Source organism: Nyctereutes procyonoides, unplaced genomic scaffold (genome assembly GCF_905146905.1).
Source record: "Nyctereutes procyonoides isolate TBG_1078 unplaced genomic scaffold, NYPRO_anot_genome, whole genome shotgun sequence".
NCBI lineage: Eukaryota > Metazoa > Chordata > Mammalia > Carnivora > Canidae > Nyctereutes > Nyctereutes procyonoides.
This window is the reverse complement of record NW_026575140.1, coordinates 58,606,678-58,624,374: the sequence shown is the minus strand read 5'-3', so window position 1 is coordinate 58,624,374 and position 17,697 is coordinate 58,606,678. Positions and strand designations below refer to the sequence as shown.

Sequence of the window (17,697 nt, the reverse complement as noted above, 5' to 3'; positions counted from 1 at the left end):
CACAGGCAGCTGGGGAAGGGGGCTAAAGGCACAGCTCTAACAGGTGGGCTCTGCGACTAGACACCTGGAGAAGCAGGGACACTCGAGCAAGACGGCACTTGGGGGTCACCTTGCCGGACGCCCCGACTCACCCACGAAGGTGCCCCTCAGATCGGGGCCACTGGATCAGGAAACTTGAGAAGATTAAGAAGTCCCGAGGTCCACGAAGATGTGGGGAAAGTGGCGTTTCGTATGTCCTGGTGGGGATGTGAATTACTACAGGCTTTTTGGAGATGAGGCCATCGGTGTCCATCAAGATTAGAACACCAGCTACCCTTGAGCCCGCGTTTACCTTTGGGAGTCCATCCCACAGACATAGAAGTGCTCGTATACAGATGTGTGTGCAGAGCAGTGCTTGTTGCAACAGGCCAGTGTGGCCCCAGCTAGAATAGACCTGTGGACCCAGCCACGGGGAATCATGAGTACAGTGCCCCCTGCCTTGTGGACCAGCCACCTGAGTACCTCTGATGGCCCACCTACCTTTAGCATGCACCTCCCAACTGTGGATTTCTGTGCACATGGATGAATATTGTAAGCTTAGGGTAAACAAACAGAAAACAGATTTTAAATAGATGAGATAAAGCACTGAGTATTTTTCCCTTGTGCCAGTGGGGTGGATGTGCCCCGCATTGGAGATCCTTGCTGGGGCATGTCATGCCACTTTGCCGAAGTGCATCATCTAGCGGAGAATAAAAAGGCAGAAAAGTGTGTGCATCGTAGGATCATGTTATTGCAAAAACTCACAGCGGCCTTCAAATTCTCCTGTGTCTGTCTGTAGACTGTGGATACAGCTTTATGGCTGCAGATATGCAGGTATGGATGCACACTCACGCCTTCGTGTGCCTACACGGGTGCACAGCCCTTTGTGGATAGGTAGTATCAGTCCCCATTCCCGGAGCCCTGGCGGAGGCTGGACGCGAAAGGGGGAAAGGGAGAGGGACTGGGGAAATAAGATAATGAACAGATAAATACAAACCGAGAAAATATGCAGGATGTGATGCCAAATAGGCGAGAAAGTAAACCCCGTGTGTTGCATGAGTTCACAGAGAAGAGGACGCCAGCAGATGAAAGGCACCAGCCAATGACCAGGACACGTAGGGGTTCTGACTTGGTGAGGGGCACGATTCTGTGTTGGGTTTAGGTCATCCTGGTGATGTGAGGACTCAAAGCCACCGCGTGAAGGCCTCCTCCCCGCAGAAGGCCTGCACGTCTGAGGGCCGATGACATTCAGTGACACTGCTCAGTGACCTCCAGGATCCAGACAGGCCAGAGGTATCCCAACAAGGTGCTCCTGTGGGAGGGTAGCAGAGAGGCTCCCGGAGCAGAACATGGCTGTGTACACAGCAGGCGGCTCCCCTGTGGCTCTTTTGCCATCAAGAGTCTGCACCACATGGTCACTCATGTCATATCGGAGTGTGCGCTGGCCTCGGGTGCAGCAAACCTCCACTGGGTGCCGTGCAGCAGAGCTCAGTCTGCGGACTGGGACAGAGGTGGAGAGGGGTCCCAGCACAAGGTCTCCAGGGGCGGCTGCCGTGATTGGAGGAGCCCTTGTCCATGCCCTCGGGGGTGGGGCCCAGCCTGACCCCTGACCCCAGGGTCAGGGACCATCCCACTGTCCTTGGCTACTGGGCCATTTGAGGGGAACATTGATTTCTAACCCTATCCTCCTCCGGTACACACGACAATTTGTCCTGGGAGTGAGAGGCTATCAAGGCAAGGGAGAGCACTTGGACAGTTCCCCTGAAGCTCGCACTGCCTGCCGGGCCTGTGAAGATCGACCGTGACGCCACAGCAGTTGGGCAGTAGGGCCAGCATCGAGTGATGTCATGACAAAAGCGAGGAGCCGTTGAGCGTTCTCTGTTTGAACATTTCATTAGACTCTGTCAGTCAGAGGCTAGCAGGAGGGCGAAGTTCTCCCGCGTGGAGCCAAGCCCGTAATTATCTGATGGAGGTTAATGTGGCCTCGGGAGAGGGGGGCCCTGGGGGTGATGGGGACAGTGGGTCGTGCTGAGAGCCATTTCTGTGGGTGAGCCCATGGAGCGGGTCATCTCACCCCCGGGATGTCTGGACAGTTTCCTGGCCTTGCGCGTCCCCTCCCAGGCTGAATGTGGGAAGCAGGACACAGTTGGAGGGTGGGGCCTGCAGGAAGCAAGCCCTGCACCCAAGCATTGCAGCAGGTGCCTGGCTGCCCTGGCAGAGAAGTTTGGGGCCCGAGAGTACCGAAGGTCATAGTGTGCAGGGTGGGGGTGGGGTAGGTGGGGAGCAGCCTTAGGTGGAATGTGGTTCCCAAAGGGGCCACCTTCTGGCACCCGTGCCCCTGCGTGACCCCTCCTCTGGGTGCCAGCCGGACCTGGTGACGTGCTTCTAGTGAACGTAGGCAGCAGAGTGGTGGGACTCATGGGGTTGGATCACCAAGCCTGGCCTCCAAGTCACACACACACCCTGCACCCTTCTCCACGCCACTCTGACGGAGCTAGCTGTGTGGGCGAGGGCCTTACAGGGAGGTCGTCTGTGAGAGACCCATGAAAGCCCTGCCAGGGATTCCTGACACACACCAAGTCTGAGTCTGTGAATGTTTGCTTGAACCTGTGGGTTCACGTTGTGGCTGTTTTGGGGTGACTTGCTGCATGGTGATGGGTCACAAATGGTGAAGTTTGCTGCTGGGGTGGGGGCTGCAGGGGCCTGGGAGACAGATGCCATGCATTCCCCACCATCCCCCTCTCCTGGGCAGTGGGGCCGGGAGACAAGCCTGGTCCTCCCCGGCAGGGCCAGCATGTGTGCGTGGTCTGGGAGCCACACAGCATCCTTCCCACTCCTCGTTACGTATCTAAACACACTTGCCCTCCACTGCCCTCAAGAGAAAGAGGGCGTCTCCGTCTCACACCTCGGGCCTCTGACAGAAGGAGGTTTCTGTTTAGAAGAAAAAGCATTGCTGTAGGTTTGACGTTCTGCTTCAGGTACCAAGCGGTGGAACCGGGGGCGAAGGTTGGGTGACGCCATTAGACCATCTTCACGAACATCCACCAACCAGGCTTTGGAAGAAAACCCTGCTGCTTTGTCTCCCGTTGTGCAAACAGGAGCAGGTGGCCTCGGGTTGGAACGAGGCTCCGGAGAGCTTGGGGGCAGCAGGTGTCTGTCCCCGCTCTGCCCGCAGCACTGACCCTGACACGCAGATGCAGAAATTCAGCAGGTGTCTTTAGCCATGTCCCCCCAACTCCAAACAGGAAGCACAAGGCAACATTTTCCAGGAAGTGGCTGTTTTCCTAGAATACTAGAAAAGCCAGATGGTTTAGGATTTCCACACATCCCTACTTCCTTCCCCTGGCATTTGCTGCGCCTCCTACATACAAGTCCTGGGCCAGGAGCTGAGACTAGAAAGGTCAGTACAGGGCACAGCACCATCCCTGTCCCCACTGCCTTAAAATCCAGAGAAGTAGACGTGTAAATACAGCTTTTCAAGTGAATTGAAAAATGGCGATTATCAAATTTAGAACACAAAATACAGAAGGAGTACACAAAGAGTATTTTAGGAGTATTTTATGTCTTTCCATGCACTGTCCATTTTTGGGAAGTCCTGACAGAGACTGGCCTCTTGAGTGAAAGCCTGGCTGTTACAACGTGACTGGTGAAGCCAGTGTCTGGAGCAGGTGCAGGGGTGTGTTCGTCTGCCAGGTGGTTGGACGTCCCAGCCAGATGAGGTCATAGACAGTTCTTCTCTCAAACTTCTCAGGTTGTTTTTGTTTTCAGTGAGGAACTTGGGATTGAGAGGGAGAGGATGCTTGCCCGAGGTCACACAGCACCTGCTGGCACGTGAGGCTCGTGAGGCTCGTCAGTCACCTGATCTGATTTTCCTGTTCAGGGATCGGGTTCTCACTGCGGCTGGTGAGGCAAGCACTTGCTCAGCGTTTCCCTCCCCTGAATTAAACCCACACAGTGACACGGCTGTGCTGGACAGCTGTGGACAGCAACGGGACAGACTCTGAGCGGTGGCACACAGACGGGATGGTCAGAGGCCATGAGCGCCCAGCAGGCGCCTGGCTTGTGCCTCGGAAAGTCAGGCAGGTCCCACCAGGAGTGGGTGGAACCGGGGAGCAGAAGGTGGCCTTGGGGTGATTCAGGGGTCGTTGGCTGAGGCCCCAGGACAGTCGGCCCTGCACCATCCTCCTCTCTGTAATGAAGGCAGAGCCACCCAAACCCTGATGAGGACCAGCCTCATGAAAGAGGCCATGAAGTCAACGGAGAGAGGAGCTCACACCCAAGGAAACAGAGTCAGTGGAGCACCAAGTGTGTTTAGTATCTGCGAGTAGATGTGAAGAGGCACCACCCATGAAGCCAGTGCACACTGCGGTCAGCATCAACCAGGAGTTCGAAGAATTTAAAAGAAAACCCACATATGGAAACGGACAGGTTAAAGGGAGCTGTATGCAGTGAAGAGCAAATGATAACTTTTGAGGATCAAAGTGCAGAATGGCCCCAGGACCCAGCGTGGTGGGATGGAGACAGCATGTGTGGGAAAGGGCCACCACAAGGGACGGATGGAGCTGGGCCCTGGAGTCCCAGTGCCAGGGAGTGAGGAATTGGAGCTGTGGGCTTGGAGGTAATGTGTCACGTGGCAGCAGAAACCAGCCAGGGGACGCTGGTGTGGTGTGATCTCAAGCCCCAGCTGGATCTACGGTGCAGGTGGGACGGGGGGTGGGGTGGGGTGGGGGAGGCAGCAGGAAGGAAGGCAGCCGCTGCTCCACTGCCACCCCAGGGGTGTGCCTGCCTGTGAGGCGGGTGTGAGTCACATCAGCTGGGTGTGGGGCTTGGTCTATGGGGACAAGATCACCGAGGGACCTGATGCCAAAGTGCAGGTGACCGGGCACCTGTCTCATGGTCAGGAGGGCTGGCACATGATGCTGAGGGTCACCTGCCTGTCCTGCTGGTGGACACACCTGGGGGGTGGGCTCTCTGTGGTCTGGGATGCTGGGACAGAGGATGAATGCCCCGGGCACGTCACAGTCCCTCTCACTGCTCCTTCTGGGCAGGTCTTCAAGTACTGGCGATGTGCTGATAAAATGGCCCTGGGCGCTGAGCTCAGGCGCCCACCAAGTGTATCCTGGCACAGAACTAGCAGGGAGATTAATGGGGTCGCTTTCAGATGAGCTGGGTGTGCACACTTGCCTGTCTGTGGCGACGCCTCCAAGAGTTATAGGGATGCAGCAGGGCGGTCAGGTGGTTTCGCGGAAGGAGCCTGCACTCCCGCCCTTGCTCTGCTGGCTCATCCTGCCAGGGCAACCTCATGGGAGACCCGCCTACCCCGAGTCCCATTTCCCTTGTCTGTGAAGTAGAGCCCTCACTTGGGGTGCTCAGCTCAGAAGCTAACTCTCTCTTCCCAGGAATGGAAACAATGTGCACCCCACCGAGGCACACCCGGGGCGAGGTGTCTGTAACTCCGTGACATCCCATCACCGCGGGCCCGTCCCTGTCACGTCTGCACCTGAGCACGTCTCAAGGGACCCAAGGCCCCTCGGGCAGGCTGCGTGTCCAACTCGCGATTGCACAAACAGCAGCAGCTGGGGCTGCTTTTATCTTTGAGGTGGAGACTCCCTGTACATGGGCAGTGATACTGTTCCTCCAGGGGGTCTGCTCACTTCCCCCGGGCAGGGGCCCAGGATCCTGCAGTATGCACACAGTAGGGGCTCCCCGGTGAGCCGCATCTGCCGTCAGCCACAAACAGGAGCACGGGGGTGGGGGTGGGGGATCCTGGCGATTTCCTGGGACCCTGGGGCCCTGTGTCGTAGGCTGACACAGAGGAGGGTTTGAAGACGGGCCACACGGAGCGCACTCTGTCCTCCGATCTGAAGAGGGAAGGACGGGGCCAGAGGAGGGGCTGCTCACTGACATCAGCCCACCTGCCTCCAACGGCAGCTACCAGCCACGCTGCCCTCTCACGTTCCCACGCCCCTCACAGTTGCCTGAAGCTGTGTGGCCGCCTCCCACTCCCGAGGGACTGTGGCACAGATGCATCCCCACCTAGGCAAAACCACTAATTAAAGGATTCCCCCCAGCCCCACAGCACATCCCCCACAGAAGCAGGTATGGAAACCACGACAGGGCCACGCTTCCATGGTCACTCATACTGTCCAGGGGACAACAAGGATTGGTAAAAGGTTAAACGATCCAGTTGCTGGTCGGCACCGGGCACATGACAGGAGTTACTTTATGAGGACATATGGGCGACCTACTGAGTGGTGACCGACCGCAGCTGGTCCTGGCCGGCCAAGCCCAGCATCCTGCAGAGCAGCACACACCCGGCCCCGTTCCAGGAGAAGGCACCATCCCCAGGCCCCCAGCTGGAGCCGGGCTGAGGCTCAGCCCTCACCTGTGTCAGCCACAGAGACGGTCGAACGCGGCTCCACAGAAGCCCGACTCAGCACAATGTGAATAATAAAGGGGATTTATTGGCTTGTGTAACAAAACCGTCCAGAGGGAGGGCGATCGCAGGCAAAGCTGGAGCGTGCATCGGTGCCACAAGGGACGCGGCTCACTGTGCCTCCCGACGGCCCCTGCGGGAGAACCAGCTTCACGCTGGGGGTGGCCCCTCTCCAGGCGCAGGGCTGCCTGCCTCCTGTCCCAGCAGTGGCGCACATGTGCACATGCAGTCTCTACCCACAACTCCTGATGTCCTGGGGTGTCCTGGGGTGCCCTCTGGCCACCTGAGCTCACGTGACCATCCCTGAAGCGGCCAGTAGCCAGGAAAATGGAGAGAGCCACTCTGACTTTGTCCAGGCTGGGGGTCCCTCCACCTAAACCCGGGGCTGCTGGGGAAAGAAATGGGGAGAACGGGGGGGAGGGCAACCGACTCTGTGTACCACACCCCTCATTGTGTTCCTGGGAGCTGAGACCACACGGAATGCGGCCTTGCCCGGTGGGCGGGCTGACTTCCCCTCACTCGGACCTTGTCCGGGCCGGCCAGTTCTGTGCAAAGTAGTGATCAGTGTGGATCCTGACCCACCTGCCCCAGACCCCAGCCCTGGAGGCCTCACGCGGTGACACCCCGATGAGCTTCCAGCCGCAAGTGAGCAAACCTGCATCCTCAGAATTCTTGCAGCCACGAAGGCCACCCCCAGCACTCTCGCGTCCCCCACCAAGGCCCCCTTGGGGAACGAAGCAGCTCCAGCTCCCGTTAAGGGGGAAATGCATTCTGGTGTGCAAACATCATCACATATTCACACACTCGCGGTCTAATTTTAGCTGTAAGAGTCTTCATTACGAGATGCTCACATAATTAAGCAGCTTTCTTCCTGGGGTCTGGGAGCCTGTCTATTCTTCTGTCTCATTTGCACATCACTGGGATTATCAGAAATGTGTTTTAGTTTCCTAAAATTACATATTTTGGTTTTTCCAAATTGATCCACAACGGGAGGTGAAATCCATGTAAATCACACGTCTTAACACGTCTGTGTAACTTCCAGGTTCCGGGCACGTCCCTGCCCATCCAACACCCAGGAGCAGCAGCCCCATATCAGGTGCCTGACCGTGTGGACCAACTCGGCATGACCCGGGTGCAGACTGATCCCCTCGTTCTACTCATCTGCATGTCTGGCTAAGGTGCCCAGGAAGCACGAGGCACCTGAGCAGGTGGCTCTCCACCTGGAGGGAGAGGAGGTCTCTGGGCCCCTGGCAGCAGGAAATGGACCATCTACGGGGGGGTGGGGGGGAGTGGGCTGCTGCTATCCTGACCTCGGGGTGGGCAGGAGAGTGGGTGGCCCTCCAGCCACACTGCTGCACTTCCCGGCCTCCCTGGCATCTAGGTCTTCTCCCCAAACCATCCAGTTGGCTGGGAAGAGTGAGGACCAGAGCCAGGGAGCCATTCCCAGGAGGTGGCCAGCTTCTGGCCCTCATCCCCTGGAGACTAGGTTTGCCCAGGGCTGCAGGACCCCGTTGGTGCTGGCTGCCTTCCACGGCAGGTCTAACTCCTGGCAGGTCCCTCCTTCCTGCGACTGCAGAGAAAGAGTGCCATCGGGGCCCTTCCCAGGCTGGACTGCGGAGTCACAGCCGCACCCATAAACGTCTACGAAGACCTGGCATGTCTACCTGTGCGGCATGCACGGCCATGAGAGGGCCCAGAACTGGCTCAGCACCAGTGTGGGTTTGGCAGAGCCGGGGCGGGCATGGAGGCCTCCCTCTGGGAAGGGCAGCCTGCTGGGCTCTCCACCCTGCCCACCCTCGCTGCAGTGGCTCTTGGCTTCCCGTGGCTGGCAGGGTGCAGGGTCAGGGTGTTCCAGTGCTGGTTCTCCCAAATCTCGTGCCTCATTTTCTCCCCTGGGTGCAGCCTGGCTCAGGCCGCAGGAGGCCAGAACAAGGGCCCAGCCGGGGTCACTGTCACGCCCCTCGCAGGGGTCCACACCCACCACCTCTGGCCCGGGCCCTGGTCTCCGCAGCCTCACTCTGAACCCGCGGTGCCCATGAAGGAGGCCGTCTGTGCTCCAGGCTGAGTGCCAGGTGGTGTGCGCACAGTCCCCTTCTGCGTTTCCAGCTCTGTCCCCACCCTCCTGCTCCCGTCCTCACTGCATGGACTCAGATACACGGCCACACCCCACCCACCTGTCCTTCATGCCTCTGTTCCCTGAGCCTCCTCACCCTTCCCTCTGCTGTGCTGCGTGATTCCTGCAGAGCCCCCAGCCCAGGTGCCAACCCGCCCACACAGCACACAAGCTCCTCTGCCAGCAGGTCACTGCAGTTTCTGGTGAGCCCTGCCCAGTCCCTGAGGCTGTGAGCTGGGGGCCTCTCCTCTGCCCCCTGCCCCAGCTGGCACACCACAGGCAGCAGCATCCCTGAGGGGCCTTCCTCCAGGAGGGGCACAGAGACCAGGGTGTGACCAGGAGGCCCGGGGACAGCGTGGAGTGAACACCGAGGGCTTGGCCGCAGGGCAGACTCCCCCCAGGGGTGTGTCCAGGGGAACACGGCCCGTGGGACCCCACAGGGAGGACAGCCCCCAGGTCTCTCCACGTGCACCCTGAGCACCCCCAGAGGGGGGCTTGCAACCCCTTGCAACCCCTGAGGCCTGGGGCTCCCCTGAAGCCAGCCCCTCCTGTCCCTGCACCCTTAGGCCACTTCTGGGAGCCAGGCAGGGGGCCCTGCAGGGACTGCAGATGTGGAGAGGGTGGGGGTGCAGAGCTGGCACAGGTCCTGAGGTCAGTGTTGGGGGATCCTGCTCGGTGTCCAGTGCTGCCGGCCTGTCTGCAGAGGAGGGAGAGGTGGGGCTGCTGACCGTGGTGCCTGGTGGTCACACCACATGCATTTGTCGGGTGTCGGACGTGCTGTCAGAGTTGTGGGGCCCAGCAGCACCTGCCCACGGTGCCGATGCCCACCTGGCCCTGCATTCAGGGCAAGGAGCCTGGCTAGCAAGTCCGCAGCGGGAAACAGGAGCCTAGGAGCCTGGGAGCCCACGCCTGCACGTCCGAGCGTGTCCAGCCGCCTGCGTGGCCCCATGAGCACGCCGTGGCATGTGTACACACCGAGGGTCCTGCAGCGTCCGGGCGGGCACGGACAGAGCTGCCAAGCCGTCATCTGGGCACGTACTCGCCGGGCAGCCCGGCCCCGCCGTGCTCACGCAGCGCCTTGTCCACCGTCCGGATGTAGCCGTCGATCAGCGCCCTCATCTCAGGGGTGAAGGGCTCGGGGTCGTGGGGGCGCCGGCCGCGCCGCCGGAAGCTGCCCTCCTTGTTGTTCTCCACGCAGAGCAGCCGCTCCTCGCTCACAGACACGTTGAGGAAGGCCACCATCTCCCGCAGCGTGGGCAGCAGGCTGTGGCGCAGCTCCTCGTAGTGCACCACCAGCAGCCGCTTGCCGTACCGCAGCCAGTCCAGCACGTGCGACGACCACCACGCCGCGTAGCTGTTGACGAAGTCCGGCCACTCTGCGCGGGAGAGACGGTGCCTGTCAGGCCAGCCTCCCGGGCACCCGACGGACAAGGCCCTGTGACAACCCACAGGGAGCGCGAGCAGCACCCTGGGCTGGCCTGGGTCACGTGGCCACGCCGCGGGCACACCATGCCAGGACAGATGTGGACCGAGACCAGCAGAACTGCTTCCCTCTGCCGTGGACGGGGAGTCCCTGAACGCTGGGCCCACGCTGGGGCCGGGGGAGCCACACCGGCGTTAGGGATGACTGGGAAACCAGATGACCCTCGCTGCCTTCACCTTTCCCCTGCCAGCTATGCCTGTCCAGCGCGGGTGACGGGATGAGCAGGGCTGTGGCAAGGATGCACTCCAGCCCAATCGCCTGCCCTGGGTCCTCCTGGGCAGCTCAGTGAACGAGGCCCCCCCCCGTCTGGTGGCGGTATCATCAGTGTACCCCATGACCCTGCCGAGTGGCAGGAAGCGCCATGAAGGACCAGAGGGACAGCTGCTGACGTTCACAGACACTCTATGCCGGGGGTCCTAGTGCAGCTCGATCGGCAGGCTCTCTGTGTTGGTGGGAAGGTGCAAACGTGAAGACCCGCCCCGACACAGCTGGTGTAACCGAGCCGCCAGCACACCTCACGTGCCCCAGGAGCCTTCTCGATGACCCTGAACTCAGGGTCTCCCTGGTTTCTCAGATGAGCAAACCGAGGCTTGTGAGAGCCAAGGAGGGACTGGAGCTCAGCGTCCTGTATCCGGGAGGTCAGCAAGGGGCAGAGGCGGCAGGAGGCACCGGGAGGCAAGGGCTGGAGTCTGTGGTGACGGCCTGCCTACCCTATGGCTCCGAGTCCCCACTGACCACCTGGTATCCTGTCACTTGCCATGCAGACCTGTGTTTTGGCTGCACTGTGGTGCCTGGGGTGGCAGGCAGAGGCTGGGACTGCCAGTCCAACCCCAGCAGGATAGGGGACATGTGTCTGCACCAGATAAAGCTGCATGGAACGCCCCCCACCTGCCCCTGCCACCTACCTTTGCTCTTCCAGTTGCGATCAGCTGCATAGCCCAGGTGCCCGGCACACTTGCGGTTGAACTCAGCCACCAGGGACCTGTACGGGTTCCGGATCAGCAGGATGGCTGAATCGAACATCTCAATCTCCCTCCGGCCGCTCTCATGGGTCTTCACGCAGATAGTGCGCCGGCTGCGCCAGTGGTCTTTCTCACCCTTGAACCCTGCGCGGGGAGGGGAGGCCCCTGAGGAAGGTGCCAGGGGCCCGCCACGGCAGCAGGCCGAGCTGAACGCACCTCCAGGAGACCCCGAGGTCAGGGCACAGGAGTCCGATGCCCCCTAGATGCGGAGATGCGTGGTCCGTGGGGGCGTTTGCATGGCGATGCCACACAAGCACAGCGAATCACCTGTGAGTTAGTCGTGGCTGCAGGTGTGGCCCTGAGAGGGCACATGCCCTGCCCCAGATCCCACAGCAGCGCAGTGGCACAGCCAGGGCACGTGTGTCCCTGGGAGGCCTGTCTCCTTCCCACCTCTGGCAGTGGGGCCGGCGTGCAGTCACCAAGGGCCAGGCCATAAGCCACGGCTGCCCTGCCCTCTGCCCTTATGCCGTGGCCCCATACCGGGCCCACCCTCCATCACAGAGCCACACGTGCACCCACAGGATGCTGCTGTGCTCAGTTGGACATGACACTGGGGGTGGAGGGGGCTGCGTGTGGGGCCACCGCACACAGGGGCTCTTGGGAACCCGCGAGCTGGGAGCATGTTAACTGTGCAGGTTCCCTGACCCTCTGGGGAACCCCCTGCTGGCAGCTGTCGCTCACCTTTGTTGTACAGGGTCCCGTCAAAGTAGTAGCTTCCGGTGTAGAAGCCTGTGGCATGCTCGATGAGGTGCCGGGCCCACGTGTTCCCGGCACCTGGGAAGCTCGACAAAGCCACAAACACCTTGGACTTGGTGGGCAGGAACCTCCGGTCAGTGCAGCGGGTGTCTGCAAGTGCACAGGCTGGCCACCGAATGCCCAGGGGACTGGCTGCCCCCAGACCCTGCTTCACACTGGGGAAGTTGAGGCAGGCCCAGGGAAGAAGGGGTTTCCGCCCAGGGCAGCTCCGCTGCTGCTTGGTCTCTGTGGCCTCGGCAAGCCCTGAGCCACAGCACAGAAAGCTCTGGAACAGGGCAATGGCCGGGCCCTGCCTCTCCATTCCCCTGCCCGTCCTCAAACCACCTTCTCCCCGACTCTGGAAAAGGTCAGGTGCCTCCAGGGACGGTGGTGGCCTCCCCTGCCCTCCCCTTCCCTCCCCAGGACTGCACACAGCCACACTGGCATCCCCAAACCCCTGGAGGGCAAACCGTGGTGGACACGGGGTGGGGGCCCCACACAGTGCGTCCCCCATGCCCAACTCACCCTGCACGGGCGTCTGGTAGACCTCGCAGTACTCAGCCAGCCTCTGTAGCTCAGGCTCCTGGCCACACAGCGAGCTGTCCACGGCATCCCGAAGGCTGAATTGAGGCGTGGGGTACGCGCAGTAGCACTCCCAGCCCCGGAGGACGGCCAGAGGGAACTCCTGGGGGGCGAGGGGTGAGAGCAGCTGGGGCGCGGGGGGCCAGGCCTCCTGGACCCAGGGCTGGGGGGACACGCGGGATCCACAGGGATGACGAGCCAGGGGGGACACGGCCTCTGCCCCCAGCAGCTTCCAGCGGCTGCGGACCCCTCAGCAGTCCCTGCGTGGATGGAGCCGGGCATGGCCATCCCAGAGGAGTCCTCCTGCCAGCAGGAGTGTGGGCAGGAGCAGGCAGGGGTGTGTGTGGGGGGTCAGGATGGGATGGAGAAGCCTGGGGGGGGGCAGGATGGGGCAGCATGGGGCCACGTTGGAGGAGGGGAGCCCAACCCCGCTGCAGGGGTGGGGGTGCAGGGCCAGGTCATAGTGGGGCTGGGTGGTGAGGCGGATGCTCTGGGGGACGGGCACCAGGGAGGGACACCAGCCCCACTTGCCCCTGCCCATCCTGCCTCCTGCAGACAGGAAGGCCGGCCACACCAGCAGAGGGGGAGGCGGGAGGCCAGAAAGCCCCTCACGGCTGAAGCCGTGCCACACAGGCCTCGTCGTCTCTCGCTCACAACAAAAGTCTCATAAATAAGTAAAAAGACAATCAATCATGTTTTTCTGAGCAAGGCCTGGCAGAGCCGGGATCTCCACGGGGACACCGTGGGCTGAGTCCCCCCACGGACAACAGGAGGGCAACACGGGGCCTGCCCCTGTGACCCCAGTGCCCTGCCGCCCCCACGAGAGCCCCTCCCTGCCTCCCTCCTCCTCCAGCACGCCTGCGGGTGGCTTTGCCCCTGCCAGGAGTTCCCAGGGTCCCCACCCCAAGGACAGGAGAGACCCTGCACTGTTCTGACACTGCACACTCAACCACAAACCCCTGCATGCCCCCACCACACACCCCTATGCACTCACCCTCACCATGCAACCCTGCTCACCCCCACCACGCACCCCTGCTCATCCCCACCATGCACCCCTGCTCATCCCCACCATGCACCCCTGTGCACTCCTCACCCCCACCATGCACCCCTGTGCACCCCCCATACCCCTGCACATCCCTGCACACCCCCACCACGCATGCCCATCCCTGCTCCAGCACCGAGCTCCTTCTCACATTGCAGAAGCCCTGGAACAGCTGTGGGACCTCCTGGAACCCTAGCCTCTCCATCTGTGACACAGACAAGACCTGCGGGTGGCCTGCCTAGAAGAGGCGGAGGACCTCGCTTCCCTCCAGTCTCCTACAGCTCTCCCGCTCCCCCGGGGCCACAGCCCTGCTCTCCATGCCTTTGCTAGGCGAGGCTCAGGACGTGGATTTTCAGAGGATGGAGGACGGGGGAGGCAGTGGCTCCGGGTGTCCATGGTCTTCATGAGCGCAGGGACCAGGGAGGAAGCAGCAGGTGTGTAACCTGTCAGACCCTGACACAAAGCCCTACAGCTCAACAGCTGCCCCATCCAAGCCTCGGTTTCCCCACCTGCAAGCTGGGGGCAGGTCCTCCCCGCTGTTGGGAGGACAAGGGATGATAGCCCAATGCATCCTAGGCACCCCGCTTTTATCTCAAGACCTCCACTGTCCCCCCACATGTGTAGGGTATCCCAGGGTCTGACCCCTGAACTCTGCCCATGGGCTCCCCTCCAAGGCCCCTGCGCCTGGGATGGAGAGAGGCTGGAAGTCTCACTGCAGGATACCTGTCAGGCATGCCTGTGGCCCCAGTGGCCCCAGCCCACACTGGCCACATGCCTGGGCACCACAGCGGGGCTGGTGTTGGGGGGGTGGCGTGTCACAGAGGCTGGAAGCCAGTCAGCAGCACCAGCAGGGCTCCGAGCTGGCGCTCTGCACACACGGAATCTGTCCCGAACCCACATTTTCCCCTCCCGCTCCCGGTGATGCTGCTGTCTTCAGAGGCAGGGCCTTTAAAGAGGTGATTCGGTGAAATGGGCCACGGGGTGGGAGGTGTGATCCCATCTGACTAGTGTCATTATAAGGACATTAGGACATGGACAGATGGCCGTGTGAACACACAGGGACACGATGGCCACCTGTGAGCCCAAGAGGCAGGCCTAAGAAGAAACCAGCCCTGCCGACACCCCACCTCAGGCTTCTGGCTTCTAGAACCCCAGGAAGGGCGAGCCCCCATCCATGGCACTTTGTTGGGGCAGCTGTGGCAAGCTCCTACACTGGGGTCCTTATGGTCCCTGGCTGTGCACCACAGGACCTTTGCACCTGCAGCTCCCTCTGCACTCAGGCCCCTGCCTCACGTTTTCAAGCTCCCTTCCCTGACAGGCCTTCACTGGCCACCCTATTTCACATCGACACACCCTCCCCACTCTCACCAGCCCCATATGCCCTGGGCGAGCCCTCCGGTTATTTCCCTGAGAGGCAGGACTTACTGACCCAGAGGAAAGCTCAGTCCCACGGGAACGTTTGCACAGCTCTGACGCCCGTGCACGCATGCACCGCCGTTCCCTCCTGCCCCCCGCTCCCTCCTGTAACAGCTGCGGCTCTGACTCTTGCGCCCGGTCGGTCCAGTCCCAAGAACAGGATCCCGAAGCACATACTTTCCCTTCACTCAAGTCTGGGTGCCAGTCCTCGTGCACTGATGCCTCCGTTGGGACAGTTCCTTATTACTGTGGCGTCGCAGTCCGTGTACAGACGTGCCATCGAGCGCTCCACTGGCTCCCATGCATCGGGTGGTCCCTGGACCCTGTGTGCCAAGTCCACGGGCGTGCTGGCAGGATCGAGTGCCGCGGGCGCACCGTGCTATGTTGTGTGCTCCAGCAGGTCTGCACCCAGTGGACGGCCCGTGAGTGTCTGACGAATACACCGGCGGGCAGACAAGTGTCCCCTGAGGTGCCTCCAGCGTGTGTGGGCACCAGCCTCCTGGAGGGACGCACAGATAACAGCAAACCCAGGCAGGGCCTCGCCCGCTAGCATCCTGGGCTCTGCTCAGAGAACAAAATGCCACCGCAGGACCCCTCCCTGGCCGTAGGGCCACCCCATGACCCCGCACCCCCCGGGCTGGCTTGGGCTGCCCCCACCAGTGACCCCGGCCCCTTGGTCTCCACGAGTGGATGAGACAGTCGGGTTCCCAGGCGTCTGCAGTGCAAGGGGAGCCGCAGACACTAACGTGATTTTATTTACAACGTGCCCGCTTCAGCGACATCCCTGGGTTCTGAAAACACAGAACAATTTTCAGCCCCTTGGGGAATTCTAGGACGTGATTTCCATAAAGATTAAATATTGATGAAGCTCCTCTCTGCCAGCTCCTGCGCAAGAAGACGATCAGAGGAGGGGAGGCAGGAGGAGGAATCCAGGACGTGGACGTGGGACTGTTAATATCCCAGGCATGAAGAGGGGACCAGCTCAGCCAGTCAGGGTTGGGGCGGGGGACACGTCCTCCTGCTGCCTGGAACTGCATCCAGAGCCTGGGCCCCGTGTCGGGTCACGGCACAGCAGGGGCGGGGTCCTCGGTGCCGGGGGCCCACGTGCAGAGCGTGGTCGTGGCTAGGCTCGGGAGTGACGTCCCAGCAGGCCAGGCTGTCCCGGGCCCTGAGCATCTCCCCTGCTGTCAGTCTCCAGGATTCCAGGGACTCCCAGAAACATCCAGAATCAGGACTCGAGGCCTCAGGAGGGCAGGTGGAGGCGAGGAGGCCAGGACCTCAGACCGTGAGGCCAAGCTGGACAGAGCTGCCCAGGGCTCTGCCACACTCCACACTCAACTCTGTGGACACCGATGAGTGCAAGGTGGAAGGTTTTGGTGAAGTCTTTGAACCAGCACGGAGCTCACCCGGACGGATCTCCCACCTGCTTTTGCTCCAAGGTAGGCCTGGACGTTGAGGCCCAAAGGGAAGGAGGTACTCGGGGGTGGCTGCGGGGATGGGAGTGGAGGGCGGACTTCTGCTGGCAGGCGAGCGTCAGGGTGAACCAGAGCCCGTCCGCGGAACACGACACCGCACCCTTGTCTCCTGCTGATCTGAGGCTCCTGCCGTCTGGCTGCAAAGTGGGGGCCATGGGGTCGCAGAGGCAGGTCCAGAGGCGGGACCAGCCCATGCTCGACCCCAGGAACCCACAGCTTCGAATCGCATCCATGACAGTCAGTGAGAATGCCACGGCTCAAGGCCATGCACTAGCCAGGACCGCAAAGCAAGGACATGGCTGCACAGGGACACGCATCCGGGTCACTGACCCAGGTCAGAGTGAGGCCAGGTGACTCGCTCCTGGAAATACACCTCAAGTCTCAGGGGTGACTTAGGAGATGGGGACGCACAACTCCTTCACAACAGCGATTCCACGTGTGATGACGCAGCAAACGGCTGTGCACCTGCTCACGGGTCCACCTTCAGGAAGGGTCGCGACAGCAGGTGGCCCAACAGGAGGAGGCGTGCATTGCAGCCACAGGGGGCACGTATCACAGAGGGGGGAAATGGAAGGAGACATTCCTTCTTTTTTTGAGCAGCCTCCACGCCCAGCACGGAGCCCAATGCAGGGCTTGAACCCACGACCCCGAGGTCATGACCTGAGCTGAGTTTAAGAGTCAAACGCTCGACCGACGAGGCCACCCAGGGGCCCCCAAACATCAATTTTCGAGAAGTGAATTCCACAAACGTACACTTAGAAGACCAGAGGATGTGAAATATTATTGGTGGTTTTCTCCGATGTGGTAAAGTTACCAGTGAGTTTTCATGTAATTTTGCATTTCAAAATTTTCGAAATTTTCTAAAATAGATATGCCTTTGTCACCACCAACCCCCCGAAAAATAATACATTTTGTTTAAAGATACACATGGTACAACGTCGACAGATCTACTGCAGAAACAGTGTAAGAAACCCAAAGCTGTACGGGATCGTCCCCCGATGAAGGACTGTCCAGCGTTTTCACAAAGGGAAAACTTGCGAATGTCCAGGCAGTTAATTCACAAAACCCAGACCCTTACTGACCTGACCCTTGGCAGAGCCGCAGAGGCAGTGCCCCCACCTGCCCCCAGGGAACAGACTGCGCCTGCGGGGATCCAGGTGGGTCGGGCAGCAGGTGTCAGCCGCACGCAGGGTTGCTGGAGGAGCAGCAGGTGTCAGCAGTTGGATCGCTGATGGTGCCTGAGTCCCTGGGCCCCACCGTGGGGCCTGCACATAAATACCAGACCCAAAACCACCATCCCAGATCCAGGAACAGAGACAAGGCAGGTCTCTCCCAACGACTGCAGAAAGTCAGAGCAGATGGCTTCTCTGGGTTC

At 60.9% G+C, this 17,697-nt stretch overlaps 1 protein-coding gene across 3 annotated transcripts in view; it reads right to left on the bottom strand.

Moving 5' to 3' along the window:
• Positions 1-6,462: 6,462 nt before the first annotated feature.
• WSCD1 (WSC domain containing 1) overlaps positions 6,463-17,697 on the bottom strand; it is a 29,455-nt gene continuing 18,220 nt past the window's right edge. For all 3 annotated transcript variants that reach the window (XM_055307061.1, XM_055307060.1, XM_055307062.1), the window contains 4 exons: positions 12,333-12,492; positions 11,754-11,918; positions 10,956-11,156; positions 6,463-9,943 (listed from right to left, as the gene is read on the bottom strand). In XM_055307061.1, coding sequence (XP_055163036.1) covers positions 9,591-9,943; positions 10,956-11,156; positions 11,754-11,918; positions 12,333-12,492 — 879 coding nt within the window. In that variant the 3' untranslated portion in view covers positions 6,463-9,590. The remainder of the gene's footprint in view (positions 9,944-10,955; positions 11,157-11,753; positions 11,919-12,332; positions 12,493-17,697) is intronic.